This window comes from Octopus bimaculoides, chromosome 19 (assembly GCF_046866305.1).
Source record: "Octopus bimaculoides isolate indiv1 chromosome 19, ASM4686630v1, whole genome shotgun sequence".
NCBI lineage: Eukaryota > Metazoa > Mollusca > Cephalopoda > Octopoda > Octopodidae > Octopus > Octopus bimaculoides.
In genome coordinates, this window is record NC_142946.1 from 24,691,550 (window position 1) to 24,717,738 (window position 26,189).

At 35.1% G+C, this 26,189-nt stretch overlaps 1 protein-coding gene across 1 annotated transcript in view; it reads right to left on the bottom strand.

The window, feature by feature from the left end:
- The window catches only part of LOC106874532 (sodium/potassium-transporting ATPase subunit beta), a 106,660-nt gene that overhangs the window by 13,847 nt on the left and 66,624 nt on the right, over positions 1–26,189 (bottom strand). Inside the window, exons 2-3 of the mRNA XM_014922299.3 lie at positions 8,317–8,418; positions 6,495–6,685 (exon numbers count right to left, since the gene is read on the bottom strand). Of these exons, the coding sequence (XP_014777785.1) occupies positions 6,495–6,685; positions 8,317–8,418 (293 nt within the window). The remainder of the gene's footprint in view (positions 1–6,494; positions 6,686–8,316; positions 8,419–26,189) is intronic.

Consider the following 26,189-nt stretch of genomic DNA (forward strand, 5'->3'; position numbering starts at 1 on the left):
CGGGGCCCATGGATAATTTCCAAAGGTCCCTCGCCTGGCAGTGCTACCGAGGTGCGCTACCTGTTCGAGATAAACTCTACCGACATGGAAGTGCCGTCAACCGGGCCTGCCCGAGGTGCGCTCAGGACGACGAAACCGTTCTGCACGCACTCGTCCAGTGCCCGAGCATTGCTGACCTGTGGGTCTATATCGAACAGCTACTGTCACGTGTAGGACGGATCCGGCTATCAGCTGGATCCATTGTGAGAATTGACCCGCCGACCTCCTTTAACCAGGAGGGCAAGGCAATTTTCCTATGCCTAGTGGCTGTAGCGAAAGAGGTGATATGGTGGACCCGTTTGAAAGGGTTAAAGACAGACACTTTCCTCTTTGGCCAAGGCCTCATCAACTTTTTCAAGTTCCGCTTGAAAAGGAAGATGAGAGTAGAGAGGGAAGTGCTGTCTCATAGCAAATTCGTTGAAAGATGGGTGACTGTTGGAAAAATGGCCAGTATAAACGGACCAATTCTGAGAATACACCTGTAAAAAAAAAAAAAAAAAAAAAAAAAAAAAAAAAAAGGTAATGTAAAAGGAGAAAGGGCTCTATACCCCTTTCTTATTTTTTCTGACCAGGCTCCCGTGGTTTTATGGGTTTTTCCACGTGTAACCTTTCCTTTTTCGAAGCGCCTCCCCCTTTGGGAGTTCTACTTATTTATTTACCTATTTATTTATCTATTTATTTATTATATCTTTCTCCGTTTTCTTCCTCTGTTTAGACGAACTTTCCTACCTTTTCGGACAAAACCTTTTGTAACCTTCGTCCTGTCTTTGTCCTTATATGTCTTTAATTGATATTAGCCCTTGTGGCCAATAAAACGAATTAATTATTATTATTATTATTATTATTAGTATCATTATCATCATCTTCTTTCAGCTCTGATTCCATTTCTTGCTAAGTGTCTTCCTAAGACCCAGAGGAGAAAAACGCACAGTGTCCATTGGTAGGCCATTAAAATAAACACACCAGATTGTTCATTTACAAAGTCATGTGATAGAGAAAAGGGGGGAAGAAAGACAGAGAAAAAAAGGGAAAAATAAAAATAAAAAAGTAAAGAAAGAAAATAAAGGGGAAAAGGGGAAAGAAAATATTCACAGCGATAAGTTCTTCTCAGTACGTGTGACATACCAGTTAAGATAATCTTTTGCATTTCCTGCATGGTTAGTAAGCCAGGGATCATTCTTAAATAATTTTCAGTTCCTTTTTTGATTATTCCAAATGCTCTTACAATAACTGGTATAGTAACCGTCTTGAGATGCTATATCTTTTCGATTTCAATTAGCAAATCTTTATAGTTTCTGAGCTTATCAAATTATTTTGCTGAGATATTATGGTCACAGGATATGCTCATGTCAATCAATAAACAGACTTTATTGTTTTGATCTTTCACAACAATATCTGGTTTATTTACTTTGATGGTCCAGTCTGTACATACTGGAAAGTCCCAAAGAATAGTTACATTTTCTGCCTTAGTTACAGCCTCAGGGTGGTGCTTGTAACATTTGTAAGCAATTTTGATTTTATAATGCTGACATATTATTCAATGTAGAAATTGGCCAACTCTGTCATGTCTTGTTTTGTACTCTACAGGTGCTAAAACCTTACATCCAGAGATTAGGTGGTATACTGTTTTAATCCTGTCATTGCAGCATTAGCACTTTGGGTCTACACCATTTTTCATCACATTGACTTGATAGTTCTAGATCAATAAGCTCTGATCTTGAGCAGCCAAGATAAAGCTTTCACTCTCTTCCTTTAACCCTGAGCTCCGTAGCCACTGATGAGTGTGCCTCTGGTCTACATCAGCTTGTTTGCTACAGGCCACATATTTGCCATGCAGAGGTCTTTGTTCCCACCTATCAGCCAATTGTTCAAACGCATTTTGCTTTGCTATCGATTTCACCTTCTTTGCAACTACAGTTGCTGCACTTCTCGCATGCTGTTCAACCTAGGTATTATGGGTATTAAAATTTTTTGCTCTTCTTCATTACAGAATGAATTAGCATCCAGTTATTAGATGTTTCAAGATATTTTGCCAGTCCAATTGTGGTAGTTTTGTAAAATCCTTCAAACTGGATCAAGCCTTGACCTCCTTGAGCTCTGGGTAGGTAAAGACAATTTGCATCTGCCTTTAGGTGGTGCATGTTACTGCAAGTCAGCAGCTTACAGATTTTCCAGTTAATCTTCCTTATTTTGTTCATATTCCAGTTCAACACATTGAAACTGTAAATAACAACCGGGATTGCTAAGGAATTTATAGCTAACTCCTTGTTATGTGCATTTAACTTGGATTCTAGGACTGCTCGAACTCTCGTGTAACATTCCTTCCTGATCTCTCTTTCATGCTGAATGCCAGAGCCCTCATTTATACTGAGGTATTTGTAAGTTTGTTATCTTCAACATCCCTATGAAATGGCCCATGCATTCTTTTCTTTATCCACCTATTTTCAGTTTCATTCATTCTCAAGTGCTTGTACAGTGCTTTATCTTTGCAATCTTCCATCTTATACAAGCCTGACCTTCTTACTTCCAATAATAGCGGTTCTGTGGCATTTTTTACACACTATGCTATGTTTCTGATGCAAGAGGACTTCAGTATAGACTCAATTGAGGTTCCTCACTGATCTATGGTCCCTTGAAAACCAAGGGTGATTGCTTTCTATAGCAGTCACTCTCCAAACTACGGGTGCATACTTTAAAATGGTCCCATCTACTCTTGCCATTTTCTCGATACCCATCCATCAGCACCTCCCTCTCAACCCTCATATTTCTTTTCAAATGAAGACTGAAAAAGTCGATGAGAAGTTGACCAAAGAAGAAGGCATCTGTTCTCAAACCTCTCAACCTCGTCTAACACACAACCCCTTTTGTTATAGTCATCACACAAAGAAAAACAGATTTCCCAGCCTAATTAAAAGAGGGCGGCAGGGCAATCATCATCATGAACTCGGTTGATAACCAGAGCTCACCCATATGTGATTGCAGCTATATGTCGCTCTGCACACATCTCAGACAGAAGTGTTTGATGGTGCTTCCATGCCTGTAGATTTTATCTCGCACCAGTAGTGGCCTTCTGTAGTCCTGCAAGGCCAAAATCTCCTGGAAGTTACAAAAATGAAGAAGGCATGAAAGACATTATGCAATTGAAGTAGAGACAAATTAAAAATAGTTAAAACAAATAATCACACAGAAACAAATAAAAGGCACAATAATTTAAAACAAGACAAAATTAAAATCTGCAAAACATTTTAGGCTCTCATCCACACTTGAATGAGAAACCACCTGCAAAGTCAGGTTACTACACCTTGCATGTCATCAACACTTCTGGAGTGGTTTGGGTTTTAATAACAACTACATCTTCATAATATACCTGTCTTATTTTATTGTAATATCTTTGTAGCTATTACTAACAACCTGTCCTTCATGAATTTCTTATATTCCAAGCCTATCTGTGCCTCAGTCAGTTTTACACCACCAGAATATCCCTTGCAACATAACTTCATCATTTTTATTATTGCTCTGAGGAGGGATACCATTGTTGCTTTGGAAAAGTTGTCTCTTCTCATTAGTTCTCATATTTTTTGTTTCCTGTTTCACTTTCCTTTTCTTTGCAATTTCTTTCTCCTTTTTCTTTTTCCATTCCCTCGATAATTTTAGTATTTTTTCTTCAGAACCATTACTTTTCTTTCATCACATGCTGATGGAGTGGTGCTGCTGGTTGCTACAGTCAGGAGACTGGGTGGCTACTCACTTATTTCCAAGATAAAGATGAGGTGATATCCAACTCTACCACAGCTGTGATTGTTTGTGCTCTTGAAACTGGGGCTTTCTTTCTAATTTCCTTTCCTAGTCTTTCTGTTTCTTTGGAGGAAAATAATCTCTCAAGTGATTTTTACTGTCACATGTGTAACAATTAGGCCTTCTTCTCAGTACCATCAGTCTCATATCCTTTGCCTCACTGCCTTCAACTGTGTGCAGTCCTGATAAGATCTTGTAGCCTTTGGAGGTCAATAGTTCTTGCAAATGACCCTGCTTCCTCAAAACATATGGTCTCTTCATCAAATATGTTTTAACTTCCTGTCTATACTGCAATACAAAAGTGAGACCCATACAATTTCCAGTGTCTCTTCTTGTCATCCTTGCATTTCTTTTCCCCATATACTGGGGCAACAACTGTATGGGTGGAGGTATATCAAGTTATTTCAGTCTGTATTTCTGGTTGAATCTTTGTTCTTGAAAGTGCAGCAGACCAGTACCATAACCCTCTACAGTTTTGATTGAGAGAATTTCTCCTTAAAATTTCTGAGTCTATTCTAACACCTGTCTTAACCCTTTAAAACATAGGTGTATTATTTTTTCTCTTCAATCACTCCTGAATTAGATTCTACAGTAAAGAGATACTTGACAAAATTCTCCAAATTAATTCTTTTTTTTTCTCTTAGGAATTGTGTTAAAATTCTTAAAAATGTAAGAAACACAAATAATTGCAAGGAATAAATGGAAAAGAAAAGTGTAATCAACCATGCAGTAATTAAAACTAGATAATCTATGTAACGTTTTTAATTTTCCCTGCCCAGATTACATCTTTTTATGTATCAGCTCTACATCTATGTATTACTTAATGCTGGTAATTCCAGCACCCTCTTTGATCATTTTGAGCAAGGAAGAGCCTAAAAGTCTGTAATATGCTGTATAAATGGCTCCCAGTTTCTTCTCACAATTTCTTTAATTTTATTTGTTATCTCTACCACACCCCAAATGTTTTCAATCATTGTTAGCTTCTACCTATTTTACATCTTGCTTTAAAGATATCTTACTTCACATTTCTTTAAAGTGGTTATCCTTATTGACCTCTATATACTCAGCTTCACTAGATTATCACACTTCTCCTACTAAACTGCTACTGCAGAAGCTGAAACAATGTTTGCTTTCTGAAGTGTTTGCCTGTTAGTATTTACATATTCTTGCATCCCTGACAGTTTTGCTAATCCAACTAGGCACTTCAGAGAGAGCTTATATCTCCCTCAGAATTCTTCAGTCCCTTCTGAAACATATCCCAATTTTTTTTATCATACACTTCAGTAAGTTCCTCTGCTATGTAATTCTCTAAAGGTCTCTCACCTTTGGGAACTTTGGTGGCATTGGCATCAGCAAAACCTGTAACCATGTCAGGTAAAAAAACACTCTGGACTAAGACATTTTCTCAGCTTGCATTTTTATCGTTTCGGCTCAGAAACCTTCTTGCTTTGGCTCAGAAACCTTCTTGTCATACTATAACTTTGCAACATGTTAAGTCAGCAAGGTCTTCAATTCACATTTTTATCAACTGAAGGTTCAGCAACATCAGTCAGTTTCTCCTTCAGCACAATAACAAGTAACAACTCACAATCTTTTACTCTGTCTTCACTTTTGCTTGTATACTCTCAAACACGTAAAGCTAAGCATATACTGCTTCCATAAATGAAGAATTTTAAAACATTATTAAAGTTTGTATGGATGGATGGTTAGGAGGCATGATATTCCAGCTTGGTTCAGTAATACAAACACTCAATCTCAATTCATATCCAAGAAACAAATGTATATCTCCCCTACCTCAGACCAGGGCTGTTGGTGCCCTGGGCAAGCCGTGGCCTGTACAAGCTGACAGTCATGGAGATTCCCTTGTCTTTGTTACACCCTCTTTGGCACCCCCTAGCACATGGTGCTCCAGTACCTTGAGTCTCCCCTGCCTCAGGCCACTTAACCATCCCATCTTTCATCCTTTTTTTTTCAACCTTACAGTGCTCCACCACCTGCTAAACACTTCGTCTAGTTCTTCTTCCTCATGTTGGAACCCTTTGGAATTCACATAATATGATTTTTCTGCAGGGACCAACCTACATATATTCAGATTGAACACCAACCACACCAATCTCACAAAGGAAAATACCTTTGTGCAGTTGCTCAACCTGCTTAAAATAGCATCAAAATCTCCCCCAAATCTCACTCTACAATCATAAAAACAGGAATGACACATTAGTTAAAGCTTTTATGTCTGGGTTTAATTATTCTACAATGTTTTCTGGTTATGTCAATAATCTGATTGATTTGCTTCCCAATTAAAAGTATACCTAATGTCAAAAACTATAAGTAAGTCACACCCACTTAAATCTTTTATATTTGTTTTTTATCTGCATAGAAACTAGCTGACACATTTATACATTTCACATTTTATACAAAAATCACTGACATCACTTCTAGTAGAGATGTGTAGGTGCAATTTTTTCTTAACCCTTTCATCCAATCAACTTTGATTCAGAATTCAGAATCTGAAAAGAGGAAAGTTGTTACTTCTTGATGTGTAGAGATGAGATTGCTTCTTTCACATACTAAAACACAATACTAAACTTACATTTTCTTTAAAAACACAAAACTGAATATTTACAATAATAACAATAAGAATGAAATACACTCCTTACCAAGCGTAAAGTAAGTACTAGACATGGGGATTGGTTTTCACTTGGGTTGTATCCAAAAGTATTTTCCTTGACACATAGTTTCCCAGCCCTTTTAAGGGGAAATCGGCACACTTTATCCACAAATGGACTGCATGTCATTAAACCATGGCATTTTATAAACTTGTCAGTTGCTTGTTTCTCCTCCTTGTAAGCTACAAAAGAAAAGAAAATTAACATATATTGGAAAAAATTCCTTCATCTCCAGAACAAAGTGTGTTATTGATTAAATCTTTGATAGCAATCAGTCTGTGGCTGTTACGGCCATATAACAGCAACTCTCCCATTTGATAATGTTCATATTTAAATCAAAACTTTCCATCATAATTTTATGTAAAAATCTTTTAAGACATATTCCAACTCCCATGTTAAGATATATTCTAAATCCCTCCAAATTTTTGATTATTTTCAAACTCAATAGAAAATAGAAATAATACATTTCATTAGAAATATGGTCATGAACTCAAGATACAGAAGTGGATTAGATGAATTGACACTACTGAAACACTTCACAATTAGTCTTACTGATTAGTAATGTAGTAATCTAATTAGACTGATTTAATTAAGATTTGTCGAATCCATGAAGTTATAAAGTTAGTTCTTTAAAAACACATATTTTTAGATAGAGAAATAGATTGTCAGGCATACAAATTTAGGGATACATTCAAACATGATGGTCATCTGCTCCTTCAGAGCTTGACCTATTCTTGTAGCTATAATTGCTTGAATTCGTTGGTAGAGGATTCGCTGGTCACAGAGTGAGGCAACTGTTGTTGTTGTTAGTTCTAATTCATTGTAAAGCAAATACCACTATGAGTGATATCCAGACTACAGTGGAAAGGGCAAACCACTGGATTTGGTTAGAAGAATATTGAGCAAAACCTAATAACCAGTCGATCTAGCAAGTGGGACTTCATTTCAGTGAGGTGGGCTGGTGTGCAATGATGTTGTTGAGAAAAAGGCCCCAAAATGGTGTGCATTCTCTCCTGATGACCCCATAAACTTGCTTTCAACTGGTAGCACTTGCATCTGCAAGTTGTTTGTAAAAAATCTGAAATGGCTTTTGAGCTCTGATAAATGGCAGCAATGTCTCATTTTCAGCATTGGCTCCTTTTTCTGCTTGTTTTTTGTGAATGTTTAAATTGCACTTTCTATCGAAAGACTTGCAGGTTTTTCGATAGACATTGCATTAAAACTAGTTATCAGCAATGAAATTCCAATAGTTCATGTATGCCTTACCCACATGGTCATACTGGTGTGATATCATACCAGTGTCAGATATGCATACTTTTGTGCATAAAGAACATTTAAAGAAGGAATGAGAAACTCATACATACATGCATGCATGCATACATACATACATACATACATACATACATACATACACACACACACACACACACATACATACATACATACATACATACATACACACACATGCATACATACATACATACACATGCATGCATACATACATACATACATACATACATTCATACATACATACATACATACATACGTACGTACATATGTATTGTGTGTATGAGAGGGAGAGAGAAAGAGATGTGAAGAGAGGAAACATTCATATTAAGATGGTAGAAATCTTTTCTTTCACTTTAAAAAAGAAACAAGTCTATGTAAAATACTGAACAGATCTTTAATTATTTTGTTATGGTTATGAATAAACCATTCAAAAATTTAGTTTTGTTGCTTTTTTGCTTCTTTTGGAAACTGAAATAAACAAATAATAGAAGGTAGAAATTCTAAAATAGTAAAATAAACTGACCTTCCAGGAATTCATCTAGTTGAGTCATGTAGTTTTCTATTGATTCATCACTCTCCCTAAGGTGTATTAATCCTCCAACTGGCTTTGGATGGGCAAATAAACCTACAGAAAAAAAAACATTAAGAGTTTCAATGAAAATAAAATATCATACATATATAAATAAATATATATATATGTGAGTGTGTGTGTGCGTGTGTGTTACATTATATAATATAATGTAACCACGTGTGTATCATTGGAGGTTTTCTTCCTCCGTCTTCCCTTCCCTTGGGCTTTCCTCTATTTCTGAAGAAGAGCTTTGCTCAAAACATTAAATCCTCTTTCCTTCCTTTCCTGAGCATCTTATAATACACTACTGGTACCATATCCTCGCGTTATTGTCTTTCCTTGTTTGTTCTTCTTTGTTTGGATTCACTATATATAATATATATATACAGGTGCAGGAGTGGCTGTGTGGTAAGTAGCCTGCTTACCAACCACATGGTTCCAGGTTCAGCCCCACTGCATGAAACCTTGGATAAATGTCTTCTACTATAGTGTCGGGCCGACCAAAGCCTTGTGAGTGGATTTGGTAGGCAGAAACTGAAGGAAACCCATTGTATCATCATCATCATCATCATCGTTTAACGTCCGCTTTCCATGCTAGCATGGGTTGGAAGATTTGACTGAGGACTGGTGCAACCGGATGGCTACACCAGGCTCCAATCTAATTTGGCAGAGTTTCTACAGCTGGGTGCCCTTCCTAACGCCAACCACTCCGAGAGTGTAGTGGGTGCTTTTACGTGTCACCCGCACGAAAACGGCCACGCTCGAAATGGTGTCTTTTATGTGCCACCCATATATATATATAAATATATATATATATATATATATGTATATGTATGTGCTTGTGTTTGACCCCCCCCCCCCCACACCATTACTTGAAAACCGTTGTTGGTGTGTTTATGTCCTCGTAACTTAGTGGTCCGACAAAGTACTAGAATAAGTACTAGGCTTACAAAGAATAAATCCTGAGGTCAACTTGTTTGACTAAAGACAATGCTCCAGCTTGGCCACAGTCAAATTACTGAAACAAATAAAAGAAAAATAAAAGAAGAAATATGTATATATAATATATATATATATATATATATATATATATATATTATCAACCATACATACTTGATGTACACAGCTTGTGTGTTTGCAGATAGGTTGTGATTAGGCATGTTGGAGATTACTCACTCAAAGTGCCTGGTATTCAAACACTTGGAAATCATGGACAGACAAGATAATTCACCCCAAATCCCATTCAGCAGTGATGAACATTGATGTTTTGACATTTTTGTAGTTTATCAACATCACTTACCCAAACCAAATCAGAAGTTAATTGCAAAACCAGTCCATGGCTTATATGCATATTGTGTAAAATCTATGTGTTGGTATGCCCCAACAATGCATACATAAGAATAAATTCAAATATGAAATAGAAGCAGTGCAAGAGTGATAAACATTATTGACCACATATACTTAACATACATTACATGACCTGTGTGTTTGCCGGTAGGTAAAACAACTCACCCCAAATCCCATTTAACATTGATGTTATGCCATTTTTGTGGCTTATTAACACCATGCATCCAAAACAAATTGGATGTGACCACACAAGCTAATATGTGTGGTTGATAAAGCTTATTACATCAGCACTTCTTCTACTTCATATTTGAATATATATATGGTAAGAAGCTTGCTTCCCAACCACATAGTTATGTGTTCAGTCCCACTGCATGGCACCTTTGGCCAGTGTCTTCTACTATAGCCTCAGGCTGACTAAAGCCTTGTGAGTGGATTTGGTAGATGGAAACTGAAAGAAGCCTATCATATATATGTGTGTGTGTATGTATGTATGTATGTGTATGTGTGTGTATGTGTGTGTGTGCACATGTGTGTGTGTGTGCGCATGTGTGTGTGTGCGTATGTGTATTTGGGTGTGTGTCTGTGTTTGTCCCCCCCATCATCGCTTGACAGCTGATGTTGGTGTGTTTATGTCCCTGTAACTTAGCGGTTCAACAAAGTAGACTGATAGAATAAGTACTAGGTTTACAAAGAAGAAGTCCTGGGGTCGATTTGTTTGACTAAAGGTGGTGTTCCAGCATGGCCACAGTCAATTGACTCAAAACAAGTAAAAGAATAAAAGACTATAAAAGAATATATATATATTAATTGAAGTGTACAGTATTATATATCCATTACGGTTGATCTTACCAATCGATTTTGCCCTAGGGGTTCAACAGAGTGTTAGGTAACAGTTCAGTTATGTAACCCTGTGTATATATAATGTAGGGTAAAATCCCAGCTGTTTCCTCTTGAAGCATATCTGCTTATTCCATTATTACAATCCAGTATGTAGTTGCTATCATTTTAATATAGATGAAAATTACATATTCTTTTCTACTCTAGGCACAAGGCCCAAAATTTTTGGCAAGGGGGGGGGGGGCAGTCGATTAGATCGACCCCAGTATGCAACTGGTACTTAATTTATCAACCCCAAAAGGATGAAAGGCAAAGTCGACCTTGGTGGAATTTGAACTCAGAGCGTAAAGACAGATGAAATACCACTAAGCATTTCGCCCGGTGTGCTAACGTTTCTGCCAGCTCATTGCCTTTGAAAATGTACTAATGATCCTTTCTACTCAAGGCACAAGACCTGAAATTTTCGGGAGGAGGATACTCGATTACATTGACTTCAGTGTTTTACTGGTATTTAGTTTATCGACCCCGAGAGGATGAAAGGCAAAGTCAACCTTGGCGGAATTTGAACTTACAACGTTGCAACAGGCAAAATACTGCTAAGTATTTCGTCCAGTGTGCTAACAATTCTTCCAGCTCGCTACTTTAAAACTTAGAAAATGTTGTTTGCAGAGTTTTAGTATATCAAACCAGAAAGTTGGAAAATTTATTGGTATTATTTATTCACCATTACACACGTTTCATTTGCTAACATTTTACATGTTAGATAAAACTTTGTACTGCTTATTAGCAAATGAAACATATGCAATGGTGAATAGATAATACCAATAAATTTTCCAACTCCTTGTTTTGTTTCATATATGTATACACACACACACACACACACACACACACACACATGTGTAAATAAATATGTCTATGAGTATGTTTGTGTACAAAGAGAAACTGCAATAACAATTTTAAAAGCCTGCATTCCAAATTAAATTTTATTTTGACAGTTTAAGTTGAAGGTGCATCAATTGAAACTCTAATCATAAAACAAGAGAAATAAATAATATTGACATGATATGATGAATTTTTCAGGAAAAAATACTGAGATAATTTTTCATTTATTTTATTTGTTATATTTTTGTAATGAAACTATAGTATAAACCTTGATTATTTTTCCTAAAATATTGAACTGTCAGTCATACATTCCTTACAAAAGGTATTCTTTCACTTCTCACTTCTTTATTCTTTCGCTTCTTACTTTCTTGATGCTGAACTACAGCATGTTACATGTACTGTTAACAATCTTACCAACAAAACATCTTAATTTTATTTATCTCTGATTATTTCCTTTACTTTTTACTATTTTATACTCATTTTTTCTCAAAGTTTGCTTGAGTGGGCATGTGTACCATGGTTCAATTATATTATTACACCTAAATACTCTTCTTAAGACACAGAACCTATTTTTTTCTTTCACATAGGCAAACTATAACATACAAAGCAAAATGTTTTATAAGGAAGACCTGAACTTATGACTGCTACTGCCTCTTACATTTCCTTATGAATTAAAGTTTACATGATTAGTAAATAAATAACTAAATAAATTGATAAAAAACCTTTCAAATATTCTTTAATACAAAACCTTTCAAATATTTTTAATATAAATTTGTTTGACACATTTCAGGTATCCCATTTACTATATCAGCAATGTGTAGTTTGACAGATTAAAAGAGATTATTTCATCAAAAGAATAATTTGTATAGTTTTGTAGTTCAACTAAATTTGTGTATACCATATGTTGCATGGAGAAATATGTCATATGTCACATTATTTTAATATAACATCCTCTACCTGCCAGCTAGCTAAAGTTGAAAAAACAAAAATCCTCTTGTAAACAATGTGTGTGTGTGTGTGTGTGTGTGTGTGTGTGTGTGTGTGTGTGTGTGTGTGTGTGTGTGTGCGCGTGTGCGTGTGTGCATGTGTGTGTGTATGTACATACATACAGATATGTATATATATATATATATATATATATATATATATATATATATATATATATATATATATATATATATATATATATATATATATATATATGTACAAACACACACACACACACTTCACTCACTTTAGAATAGGGAAAAACACTTTTCTGTAAAACATCAAATATTCTGTTTGAAAGAATTACTATGGTTTTGCATAGCTTTTAAATTGAGATACGTTTTCATATAATGCAATTATGTATATATGTTCATTTTTGTGTAATGAAATTATATACAATAATACATGAATATTTACATGATAACACAGTTAAAATAGTGATATGGGCAACTGCTCAGTTGTGATAGAAATAAAATGGTTTGCATTAGAAACAGTATTCTGCTATATGAGACCATTTCTAAGAGTGGAGCTACCATTGTTGTGTGCAAAGTATAACACTACTCTGTAATTTATATTAACATAATCAATAAAACACCAATAATAGCATACAAAATCCTTTACACCGAGCATAAATACCTAACTTAACTAAAACTTATCTTGCCTAAACTGCTCACCTATCCTTAACATGAACCACTTCGATGTTTTTAATATAATTTTAATTTTAGAGCTGAACTACTTCACCATATGAGATTCAAATAACTATTATGCAAGATATATAAACTTGAATATGGGTATAGACTAACTTTATAACATAAATCAGGGCTTGCAAGAAGCTAATAAAATACATCATAAAATAAATACATAACAAACAGTAACTAGTAAATGCAAACTCATAAAACTTTGGTAAAAATACTTAAAACTTTTAGGCACATACATAACATGTGTGTGTGTGTGTGTGTATAAAATCATTAGCACGTTAGGTAAAATATAATGTAAGTGTGCACATGTATGTTGTATAAATGGCAGAAGTTAACTTAGTCTGAGTATATCTTGGAAAGTGGTAAATTTCTTGGATATTATCATTGAAATGAACAAAGAGAGTTCATGGAGTTTCTGGCCAGTTCCAGAATTAAGCAAGCTTTGTTTAAACCACCTCTTATAAGCACTTCTTGTTTAACAGGTGAGCAGTGCTATCCTTGGAAATGGGTTAATCAGTCAATCAAGATGCTAATTAATTGATTGTGCCATAGCACAATCAATATTCCGAGCTGCCATTCTGCAGATTTACAATTATAAACTTCAAAAAAGTCAGGTCTGTTCATTGCACTACACCACTTTGCCATAGAACTTTTTCCAAAGTGTGTTTTCCAAGAAGTTCCTGCACATGAAATTGATTATAGTGAGTGAAGTGTGCACAAAGTTGCATTCACTTTTCAGGTAGAACAACTTTCCTTTCAGCAGCCCAGCATTGGCTGTGACAAGCTGAATGATTCTATCTTCAAGATAGACATTTAACAAGAAATAGAGGTCCATCATTCTGAGGTAGTTTTGTGATGCACTTGTTCAGCATCACATTTATTTCTATGTCCCTGTGAAATTATTAGGTGTTGAACTAATGTTGGGTTCTTCCAACCTGTTGACTGATATTGTTTTTTTGTCCTGCTAATTTTGAACACCCCCATCGCTGCACAAGCCTCGTTGGAAAGCTGGTTTAGTTAGCAACCATCTTACCAGCAGGTTGTACAGAACTACACATTACCAGTAGCATTTGTGAACAACCAGACACATATCACATATCTATACATCCATCCATCCGTCCGTCCGTCCATCCATCCATCCGTCCCTCCATCCATCCATCCATCCATCCATACATACATACATACATCTATCCATACATACATACATATACTGGGTCATCCCATAAATAATGCATTTTTTAAAATATTTCTATTATTTTTCAAAATTAAACAAAGTTCTTTTGTAATCTAAAATATACTCGCCTTCATTTTCTACAATACTCTTCCATCTATTTGGATTCATTTGTCCACGATGAAAAACACTTCTCCAGCACTGTTCTGACCTTGTTTACAGAATTCATATTTTTTCCGTCCAAATCATTTTGAAGACTGCGGAATAAATGATAATCAGATGGGGCAATGTCCAGCAAGTAGGGTGAGTGGGGCATCGTTTCCCATTCAAACTGCTCCAGCCTTTGGAATGTCATCCTCGCTGTATGTGGCCAAGCATTATCCTGATGGAAGAACACCTTTCATCTTGAAACCAAAGATGGTCAATTTTCTTCTAGCGCAGGTGTTGATGAATGGTTGAATGACCAAATTCAAGCTTCTCTCCTAGTTCTTCAACAGTTACGATGGGATTTTGTTCCACCAGGGTTTGCAGGATGTCCTCGTTGAGATCTACAGATCTTCCAAGATGAAGCTCATCTTCGAGGCTGTAGTTTCTAGCTTGGAATTTCTGGAACCACCGTTGACACTGGCTTGTGTTTATTGTCCAATCCCCATATACTGCATTAATATTCCTCACACTTTCTGTTGAATTGTTGCCTTTAATGAATCAATAAAGCAAAATATGCCAAATATGCTCCTTTGTCACTTTCATTATAGCTTTGAAAAAGTAACTGTTAAAATCGAACTGCACTCTTCAAAACTTGCATTAAAAATAAGTACAAGGTAAAATTATTACCTGCCTTTATAGCAAATTGGTGCAGGTAGTTTATCCCGTTCCCCTCCAACTTTTAGTTCATGCAATTGAAAAAAACAGCATTATTTGTGGGATGACCCAATACATACATTAATCCACACTGAGAAGATATTCTGTAACATTACCAAGTTCACACAACCATTTTCTTTAAATGTTAAATTTAATTTTGCTAAGAATATCCCAGCCTTTATTGATAAGCATTTCTTACAGGCATATGGAACAATGCAACAGAAACAATCTTAAACTGAATGACAGTTGCAGTGTTTATATGAAGAATTTAACAAATAAACCAATATAATTAACTGAGGCTAAATGTTCATTCAGAAATATTATTACATGCCTCTTGATTATCATGTTATACTTAAGAAATCATATACAATGGAAAAATCCTCTTCTCAAAAACCAAACATTGATGGAGTATATAAATACTATGCAGGTATGATGAAAGGTAAATATAAACATTGATACTTCAATCATATTCATCTTTCAGACATATAGAAATGTTGAACCTAACAAAATTTTCCATTTACAGTCAGCATTTGAAATAACATGGTACTAATTTCAAAATCTCAGAGAAGATCCTTGAGGGGAGTTGTCTATGCAGGCATAGAATGAGATAGATAGACAGAGGTAGATTGAAATTAATGAACATTACTGAACTCACTACATTCTTGTAAGATATTAACATAATCTTTCACTCTGACTGGGGCACCACCTTAATATTATATATATATATATATATATATATATATCATCATAAATATACAGGGATTAGCAATTGAGTTGCTTCTCCAACATACTGAAAATTCAGAAATAGCAGTCAAAGAACTACTGATTCCAAACTACAAATTTTCTCTAAAGCGGATGGCGATATTTATGGCACACATAGAACAAATTTATTTATGTGTGCCATAAATATCGCCATCCGCTTTAGAGAAAAATTTGTAGTTTGGAATCAGTAGTTCTTTGACTGCTATTTCTGAATTTTCAGTATGTTGGAGAAGCAACTCAATTGCTAATCCCTGTATATTTATGATGATAAATAGTTCTACCGATAAAGGTTTTTTCATACTGAACTACTTGGCAAAATTGTTAATTATTAATTCTATTATTAATTGACGATTCTCTGCCCTTATTCTTGTATATATATATATATATATATATATATATATATATATATATATATATATATATATATATGTATATATATATATACACATATATGGAAGTTTGGATTAGGTGATGAAAGTGAGGTGCCAAATTGTTGGATCAGGTGATGAGAGTTATGGAGAGAGTCATATCCCAACTAACTAAGGAGAGAGTTAGTCTAGATAAGATTCAGTTTGGTTTTATGCCAGGAAGAAGGACCATTGATGCTATATTTCTGGTAAGGCAGCTGCAGGAGAAATACATAGCCAAAGATAAACCTCTGTACTTGGCTTTTGTTGACTTGGAGAAAGCTTTTGGCAGGGACCCCTGATCCCTGATCTGGTGGTCAATGCAGAAACTAGGGATAGATGAGTGGTTGGTGAGAGCTGTACAAGCCATGTACAGAGACTCTACCAGTAAGGTGAGGGTTGGCAATGAGTACAGCAAAGAATTCAGAGTACAAGTAGGGGTTCATTATAGTCCTCCAGGCAATAACAGAGGAATTCAAGACAAGCTGCCCCTGGGAGCTCCTCTATTCTAATGACCTTGCTCTTATAGCTGAATCACTACCAGAACTAGAATCGAAGGGCCTTAGAGTTAACCTAGCAAAAACCAAAGTCTTAGTAAGTAGGAAGGCAGACAATCACAAATCCCTTCAGGTAGATGACCCTGCTCAATATGTAGAAAAGGCATAGGTAGAAGCTCCCTAAGATGTACCCAGTGTAAGACCTGGACACATAAAAGGTGCAGCAATATCAGGGGAAGGTTAACAGAGAAAATAGCTTTTGTACGTGGAAGCTGTACAGGTACAGTAAACAGAAAATATACAGAAAAAGAGACTCCATTAACTGCCAGTGGGGCAAGCTAGAGGTAGTAGATAGCTTCCATTATCTAGGTGACCAAGTTAGTAGCGGAGGTGGATGCTCCGAGAGCATAGCTGTGAGAATAAGATTAGGCTAGGCAAAGTTCAGAGAGCTCCTAGCTCTGCTGGCAACAAAGGGCCTCACTCTCAGAGTGAAAGGCAGATTGTTTGATGCCTGTGTGCAAACAGCTATGCTGCATGACAGTGAAACAGGACATGGGTAGGCTCAAGAGAAATAAAGCCAATATGCTTCGCTGGATGTGCAATGTCAGTGTGCATGTTCAACAGAGTGTTGAGAGAAAAGTTAGGGATAAGAGGAATCAGATGTGGTGTGCAAGAAAGACGACTGCACCGGTATGGTTGTGATGCATATGGACAAGGACAGCTGTGTAAAGAAGTGCTGATCTCTAACTGTGGAGGGAACCTGTGATAGAGGTAGACCCAGGAAGACATGGGTTGAAGTAGTGAAACATGACCTTTGTACTTTGAACCTCACAGAGGCAATGACTAGTGACTGAGATCTTTGGTGATGTATACTGCTTAAGAGGACCCATCAAGCCAAATGCACCTGTGCTTGTGACACATAAAAGATTAACCTTTGAACGTTGGGCTTCATGGAGGCAAAGTGGCTGAGTTCCTTTCGAGTTCTGGGCCTCATGGAAGTATAGTGGCTGAGTTCCTTTCAAGCATTGGGTCTCATGGAGGTAAAGTGATTGAGTTCCTTTCGTGTGTTAGGCCTCACGAAGGTGAAGTGGCTGAGTTCCTTTCGAGCACTGGGCCTCATGGAGGCTAAATGGCCAAGTTCCTTTCAGGTGTTGGGCCTCACAGAGGCAATGACCAAGACCTTTGGCATTTTGTCATACTTGAGTAGAAGACTCATCAAGCTGAGCAAAATTGCAGTTGTGGCAGATACTGGTGTCATGCAAATGGCACCCATACTGGTGGCATGTAAAAATACCCATTACACTCTCAGAGTGGTTGGTGTTAGGTATGGTATCCAGCCATAAAAAACCATGCCAAATCAGACTGGAGCCTGGCGCAGCCTTCCAGCATGCCAGCCCAGTCAAACCATCCAACCCATGCCAGCATGGACAATAGACGTTAAATGACGATGGTGATGACTAGGATGTTAGAAACACCAACATTGCTAGAAATAAGAGCTAATGTAGATGTTTCTAACACCCTAGTCACATTTAGTGACGATTATAGTTTTCCTTTTTGATGAAACATTGCAAACTGCTGTCTACATTAATTTTATATACACACACACACATGTTACTTAATCAGTAGAATGTACAGAGGGACTCAGGGTCTGAAAGTTTCATGTATTGGTACTTATTAAATGTACCAATGCATAAAACTCTCGACCCTTGAATCACCCTGTAATTTTTACTGTTCAAACATATACATATATATTATCTGAAATATATTAAATATCCATCATGGCTAGTCTTACCAATCGGTTTCACGTGAAGAATACAATGGAGTGTTTGGTAACAAACTGATTATATAACTTTATGATCATCAGAGTTAGCTTATATGGAAGGGAATATGGTGACTGATCTCTATTCTCTTAGATAACTCACGTGCGTACATACATACATATATATATATATATATTTGAAGATAAGCAACAAAAATTCAATAGGTTATAGCAGTACGTACGTTTCGTACAAGCTCCATTTATTCATGTAGTGAGAACTAAATGGAGCTTGTACGAAACGTACGTACTGCTATAACCTATTGAATTTTTGTTGCTTAACTTCAAATTTTATTCACCAAATCTCTTGATTTTGTTTTTGGTTTTTTACCCTACCAAATTCTGGTGTCTCAAACATTTTAAGTACCACATTTAATCTTTTGATTAAATCTATATTATATATATATATATATATATATATATATATCCATACACACAAACATACATATATATATGTATATATATATATATATATGTATATATATATATATATATTGTGTTGTATCTGGGGAGAGTCATTTTCTTATTGTGCCTTAAAATTTAACACACTCACTGCTAAAATTTCCACTTAATTCTTATTTTTATTTTCCTAAAATTTTCGTTGCGTCTTGCAACCTTTTCAATAGTCTTGACTATGTTCTCTATGTGGCTCGTGTGTTCTCGTCTACGTTTGTTTGCAATGTCCTGTACCCAGATACGCACCTATACATACAGGTGGATGTCGGTATGCACATACCTGTACGTATATATGCATATACTCATTTACTTTTGTTTTTACATGATTGAACGCAGCGTCTCACAAAAATTGTAAGTAGTTCGTAAACTTATCCTCCGACGCTACTCTATCTCTTTCTCTTTCCTTTCTCCCCCCCCTCGTTCTTCCTCTGTACTACTACGTATCTCGCCTTACCCCTCTTGTTCTTCCTCTGTACTACTACGTATCTCGCCTTACCCCTCTTGTTCTTCCTCTGTTACTACTACGTATCTCCTTTTCCCCCTCGTATTTCCTCTCTTTCTCTTTTCCTCTCGTTGCTCACCATTCTTCTACTTCCTCCCTCTACCACTCTCTCTCTTCCCTTTACACCGGCATGGTCACATGCTTCCGGTCAATAATCCTTTCCTTCCTTGGCTTTCGCCAAGTAACACACGCCACCACTTTGTCTCTCTCGGTTCCGTGCCTCATCGCGTTCATACACACATAATTTTTCTCGTCTGGCCGTAAAGCCTTCTGTTTGTTTTCCTGTCTTGTTTTTTGTCCGCCACTACATTCCTCCATGGCTAGATTTAATTTGCGTATACAGATTTAATCTGCGATCCATGTGACGAGCCGTTTTAATGTTGCGTCCTGCCCGAAGCTCGTCGAAACGCCGGTGTTAAAACGTGGGTAGCTGATGAAGTAGAATGTTCTCTATGTGGCTCGTGTGTTCTCGTCTACGTTTGTTTGCAATGTCCTGTACCCAGATACGCACCTATACATACAGGTGGATGTCGGTATGCACATACCTGTACGTATATATGCATATACTCATTTACTTTTGTTTTTATATATATATATATATATATATATACTGCCAAAAGCTTTATCAAAAACCCCTTTAGACCTTGATGATATCATCTTCTATTCAAACTTCTTCACTTCATGAGAAACAAATTTCATTGAAATTCCTTGCATATTTAATATTAGCAACATATGAAGATGCCATTCCCTCTTACCATTCACTAAATAAACTTAATCAATATCCAACACATCTTACCAGGCAGATTACAATAACTTCTCTCCAGGTATTTATGTTTATCTTAACATAGCTAAGGAAATTTCTTATGAAATAGCTTCCCAATTATTTTTTCATCACCTACATCTTTATCATACTCACAGATCAATTGGAAATCAAAGGGAAAATGTTCACATAAACTATTAAGCATTTAATGGAGTCATTTTTACAAAGAATCTGAAGCCATATTCACAGATGTCAAATCACTTAAACAGTTGAATAAATTAAATGCAGATGCACATGAAAATAAAATAAATGACACATTTCAAAAGACAGCATGCAACATCAGCCGCACCCCATTCGTATACAGCTAAGCTAATGAACTAAAAAAGTGCACGTCATTCACACACAACTGAAATAAAATAATCAGTCGAAACCAAACTAAAATATATGCAAAAATAAAACATAATTATAAGATAGAAATGAAATAAACTAAAACAAAGCTAGAGAGAGACAGAAACCTAGCTATTGTCCATACCTTCTACTGAAGATAGAACTAATAACTCAATAAAAATAGTAAACAATTAGCTGACACAACAGCAACTACCAATAATGGTTTCACTACATCCCATAGTAAACCCCTCAATAGCAATTAATATTTGTTAACATTAACATAAAAATCTGTGCATAAAATATCATTGTTAAAATAGTCTACAGTTTTACTCTTGAAATGCAGTATCATTTTCAAGAATTACCAAATTCTGTATTGCTGGCACTAATCCAAGATGGCAATAACAGTTTATGTATTCCAGAAAACCAAAACACAAGGGTCATGTCTTAAAAGAAAGTTACCCTCACCAAACAAAATCACACATAATATCTTCCACATTTGGCCCCAGTCAGTCTAATGACAATATTATCTCTTTATATTAGAGATGCTTTTAAAAATTGATTTGAGGATTATTAAAGTAGAAGGATTATATTAAATTCCTTGTTGATTCATTTAGGATTAAACAGTGAACACATGCTTATATATTTAAACAAACTAAATACTTGTTATTCTCATTCATAAGAGTACTTCCTATATTATGACATGTTGCTTTGCTAAAAATGTAAATATGTAAAACAGAGCTGGCAATGTTTCTTTCATGAACTATCAAAAGAATGAATCTGAAAATAGCCAAGGTATAAAACAATATATTTTCCTGGCAGTTTTCTGCGTAATCTATTCTCTTCTCCTTTGCACTGAGATGCAGGCAAGAGAAAAACAGAGAAAATGATAGATGTATAAATTTCAAGAAAACGGTCTAGTCAGTATTATTTTCTTTCCCTTCTAGCTAACTGGCTGTCAGGAGTAGCTTGTGACCGTCTTCTTAATAACATCTTTTAACAATGGCAAATAGCCAAGGATGTTACAAACAAGTTTTCTGAAGATATTAGCATCCAGTGAATTGTTCTGCATTTTGAATCCTTCTTTATCTAACTGTATTCAGTAAAAGCATACAGTCTTAAGTAAATTATAAAAGCATACATGTGATATAGCTTGCATTATAACAATAAGCATTTAGTTCATTATATTCTATTGACAGCAGTAGATAATTATGATAAATAGGATAATAATGTTGATGTTTATGTTAACAATGATGATATTGATGATAATGAAGATAATAATGAGTTAAGATTAACTGCTGGTCTAACTAAATAGCAATAGGTGGGGCTATTAAATTAGACATGAAATTTATGGAAGATATCTAACAACACTAAAATTGTTGTCTAAATGTGGTTAAGAACTGGATGTCAATAACTAGAAGAGAGACAAATTAGCTGTGAAATATTTAGAATATAAAGCTTTATCAATTAAGATTATTGAATTTCCTATTGTAGTGAAACAATATAACAATTTCGACATTAATGGTTTTAAGAATTTCTTCCATAATTATAGGTTTAGAATTTGCAGTTGTAGTATTCTACAATATTTTTACACTTCATATTACATACCCAAAAATCCATAAAACATGAATTTTCCGGCAACCTTATTCCCATTAAAATAAATGAATTAAATAATTCATTTTTAATGGTTGAACTCAAAATAAAAAAAACTATAAATAATAAGGCGCAGGAGTGGCTGTGTGGTAAGTAACTTGCTTACCAACCACATGGTTCTGGGTTCAGTCCCTTGGGCAAGTGTCTTCTATTATAGCCTTGGGCTGACCAAAGCCTTGTGAGTGGATTTGGTAGACAGAAACTGAAAGAAGCCCGTCGTATATATGTGTATATATATATATGTATATGTATGTGTGTGTATATGTTTGTGTCAGTGTTTGTCCCCCCCAACATCGCTTGACAACCGATGCTGGTGTGTTTACATCCCTGTAACTTAGAAGTTCAACAAAAGAGACCAATAGAATAAGTACTAGGCTTACAAAAAATATTACTGATCAGTAATCTATACTGAGTGGTACATTTTTCGCTGGGGAAGTTCTTAGACTTCACAACTAAGCTACTTATCCCATATCCTGGTGAATATCTAGTCAATTTCGTTCACATGTCCACCTGACAGGTAGACGGTTAGATTTCTGTGGTTAGTGTTTCAGTTGCTTAGTTTGTTTGTATCACAGAACCCTAAAAGCCTTGATCCCTTCTCACTCTTCATATCATATCAATAATGAATTTATGTATTTTTTTTTCACTAACCATTGGTTTTGATTTGATTTGTTGGCTAGCAATTTTGAGGTTAATCAAATGTAGGTGATTAATACCATACACTATCAATTAGTAAATTGATTCCATATGAAATATGGAATTTGAATTAGTAGCTCAAGATAATTGGAATTATAGATTAATCGTGGCTTTCAAGAATATAAAAATATTCTATAAGTCTCATAAAACATTTTCCTTCTTAGAGTTAGATTCAGTGATTAATTGAATTTTGAATAAATGTTAGGACTGGTGTTTATGTAATATTTCAAATTCTGAAAGTTGGATGTAAATGGACATTGATTTGGGTTTAATTCATTATATTCAGAACTGATAAAATAAATATTGCTTCTTTTTGACAAGTTGGTGAATATTTTATTTTCGAGAAATGAATTAGTAAAGAACTAGATGCTTGCAATAGCCTATTTCCTCGTGGTTAACCATTTTAATGATAGTGAACTACCAGCTTGTTGTTATTTAATAATATGTTGCTTTGACAGAGACATTCACATCATTAATGCATTAATTATAAATGTAATAGATTCTGTTATCCCTAACTTACTGATATTATTAACATTATCTTCTTTGTTATGACCTAGTCTAAAGTTAATTAGTTACTAATTAGCAGCCAGGTATAGACTGTATGTATGGTTCACTCTTTCAATAAAAATATTTGATGTAAGACTTTCTTAGCTGCAGAGAGACCTGATGCTTACAATTCAATGAAAATACTATTCCTATTATCAGAACGGTGAAATGTCAACCATAGCATTTTAATTTTTTTCAAATTTTGAAATACATTTTTATATCAATTTCCAGTAGAGTCTTTCTACCTGTAACATTCTTAGAAGATTAATCAATAATCTCCCATCATCACCTCCACACTTGTCAGATAATCAATATCAAGGAACTGAGAATAAAATGATACAGAATGTGAATGCATGCCTTATTTAGACATATTTTTAAAAAACAACATAATACCAGCAATTGTTAAAACATGATTTTAGAAGTTATCTAAAAGGAAAAAAAATCCACAAAAAAAAAAACTACAAAAACAACTATCAGCACTATTAAGTGGGTAGCAGAAGTAAAGTGAAACAAAACTATTTGAAAGTAGTTCTTAGGAGATATCTGTGAGAAGTTAGTCATATAATCCCTGGATAAGGGAAGCATTTTTTTTCTTTCCTCATACAGAAACATGAAGTTGAAATTGAAGAAGACAGTAAAATCATTGATTTGATTCTACTAGTTAACCTATAGATATTGGATGTATTCTCATAGCTGGTTCTTGTACTCATTATTATTATCATTATTCAGTTTCCTCTCCATCCTTATTTTTCTCACTGTCAGCATCATTACCATCAACTATTTAATATTCATTTTCCTTAATTGTCTTGTGTTAAGGATGATGTAAAAAAAAAGTATATTTTATATATTTTATATATTCTATAAAAACATCTTTATAGTTTAATTTTATAAGATCCATAAAATTTATACTCTTCCAATATTTCCTTGACCCATCTTTACTCTTTCTCCCTCTCTCTCTCTCTCTTTAAATCCACAACTGTTAGATCAAAGTACTTTATATTCTGCTTAATGTATATTTTATATTCATAAATGTATTAAATATTCATGTTGTGTCAATACAGAGATGGTGACTGCTTCAGCTAAATGCCTGTCTTACCTTAATTGCAAACAATCTGATGATGGTGAAAATTAGCCAAATAAACAGTAAATATTCTAAAATAATAAACGAAACATTAAGATGACTTTCATAAAAGGAATCTATCTTCTGCTCCATTCAATATTATCTATACATGCTGTTACCAAGAAACTTGCCTACAGCAACATTGCTATCAACAATAGTAATGATTACTTTAAGTCAAATGATGTCAAATTTGTTAGTAGTAGTAGTAGTCGTCGTCGTCGTCATTGTAGTAGTAGTAGTAGTAGTAGTAGTAGTAGTAGTAGCAGCAGCAGTAGTAGTAGTAGCAGCAGCAGCAGCAGCAGTTTAATTGTTACCATTCAAATAGTAGTGTTGCTCATCACTACTTTAAGGTAAGAAATCCTCTCCATGATTATAATCATTATCAACATTATTATTACTATTATTATTATTATTATAAGTAGTTTTCCAATGCTCTCAAGAAAGAAAGGTTTATTGACTGATATTTCCATATTCATGAAGCTAATACAGAACCTCCAACGCCATCACCAAAACAACTATAGACTCATTGAACTATTGATCAACATTGATGACATATCCATGGATTGTCATATCATAAGTGGCTAGAAGGAAAAACTGAAGTGAGATTGCTGTGATCTTCTATTATATTTCCATTCACATTGAAGATGCATTATAGGAATCAAACACTACTTGTCTGATACTTCATTTTATTGATTCCTAGAAGAGTGAAGGGTGAAGTTGCCCTTAGTGTGATTTGAACTTAGAACAATGAAGGCTATAACTAAATACTGTAGGGTATTTTGTCTGATGTGTTAGCATTTCAGCCATTTCTGAGAATAATGATTATTAAGAATATTTAGGAAGCAAACAGCTTCTACATACAATATCAGAAAACTCTACAGTCATTTCTTTTAAATCTAGTAATAACCACTTACAGCATCAGTGTTTTTTATTTTGTGAATATTTGCTGTATCAATGATAAATTAATTCCATTCTGTAATGCTTTGTAAGTGAACTTGGTAGATGGAAACTGTATGGAAGCCTGTCATACATGTATATGTGTGTGTGTGTGTGACTTTGTGTCTATGTTTTTTGTCACCCTTCATTACTTGACAACTGGTGTTGGTTTATTTACATTCCTGTAACTCAGCAGATCAGCAAAAGAAGCTGATAGACTAAGTACCAGACTTAAAAACCAAGTACTGGGGCCAATCTGGTCAACAAAAACTCTTCAAGGCAGTGCACTAGCATGATCATAGTTTAATGTGTAAAAGATAGAAGATGAATGAACTGAAAGAGAGTTAGTCTATCTATTGATTGACTGACATCAATTCATCCAGTAAACAATGTTACACTGTATCTAGGTAAAAGTAGTTAAACTCTCAATGATCTACCTGACCTTGATGTTTACAGATGCAATGATAGATTATTGGTCACTTCTGTTGTTAGTGTCATTGTTATTGT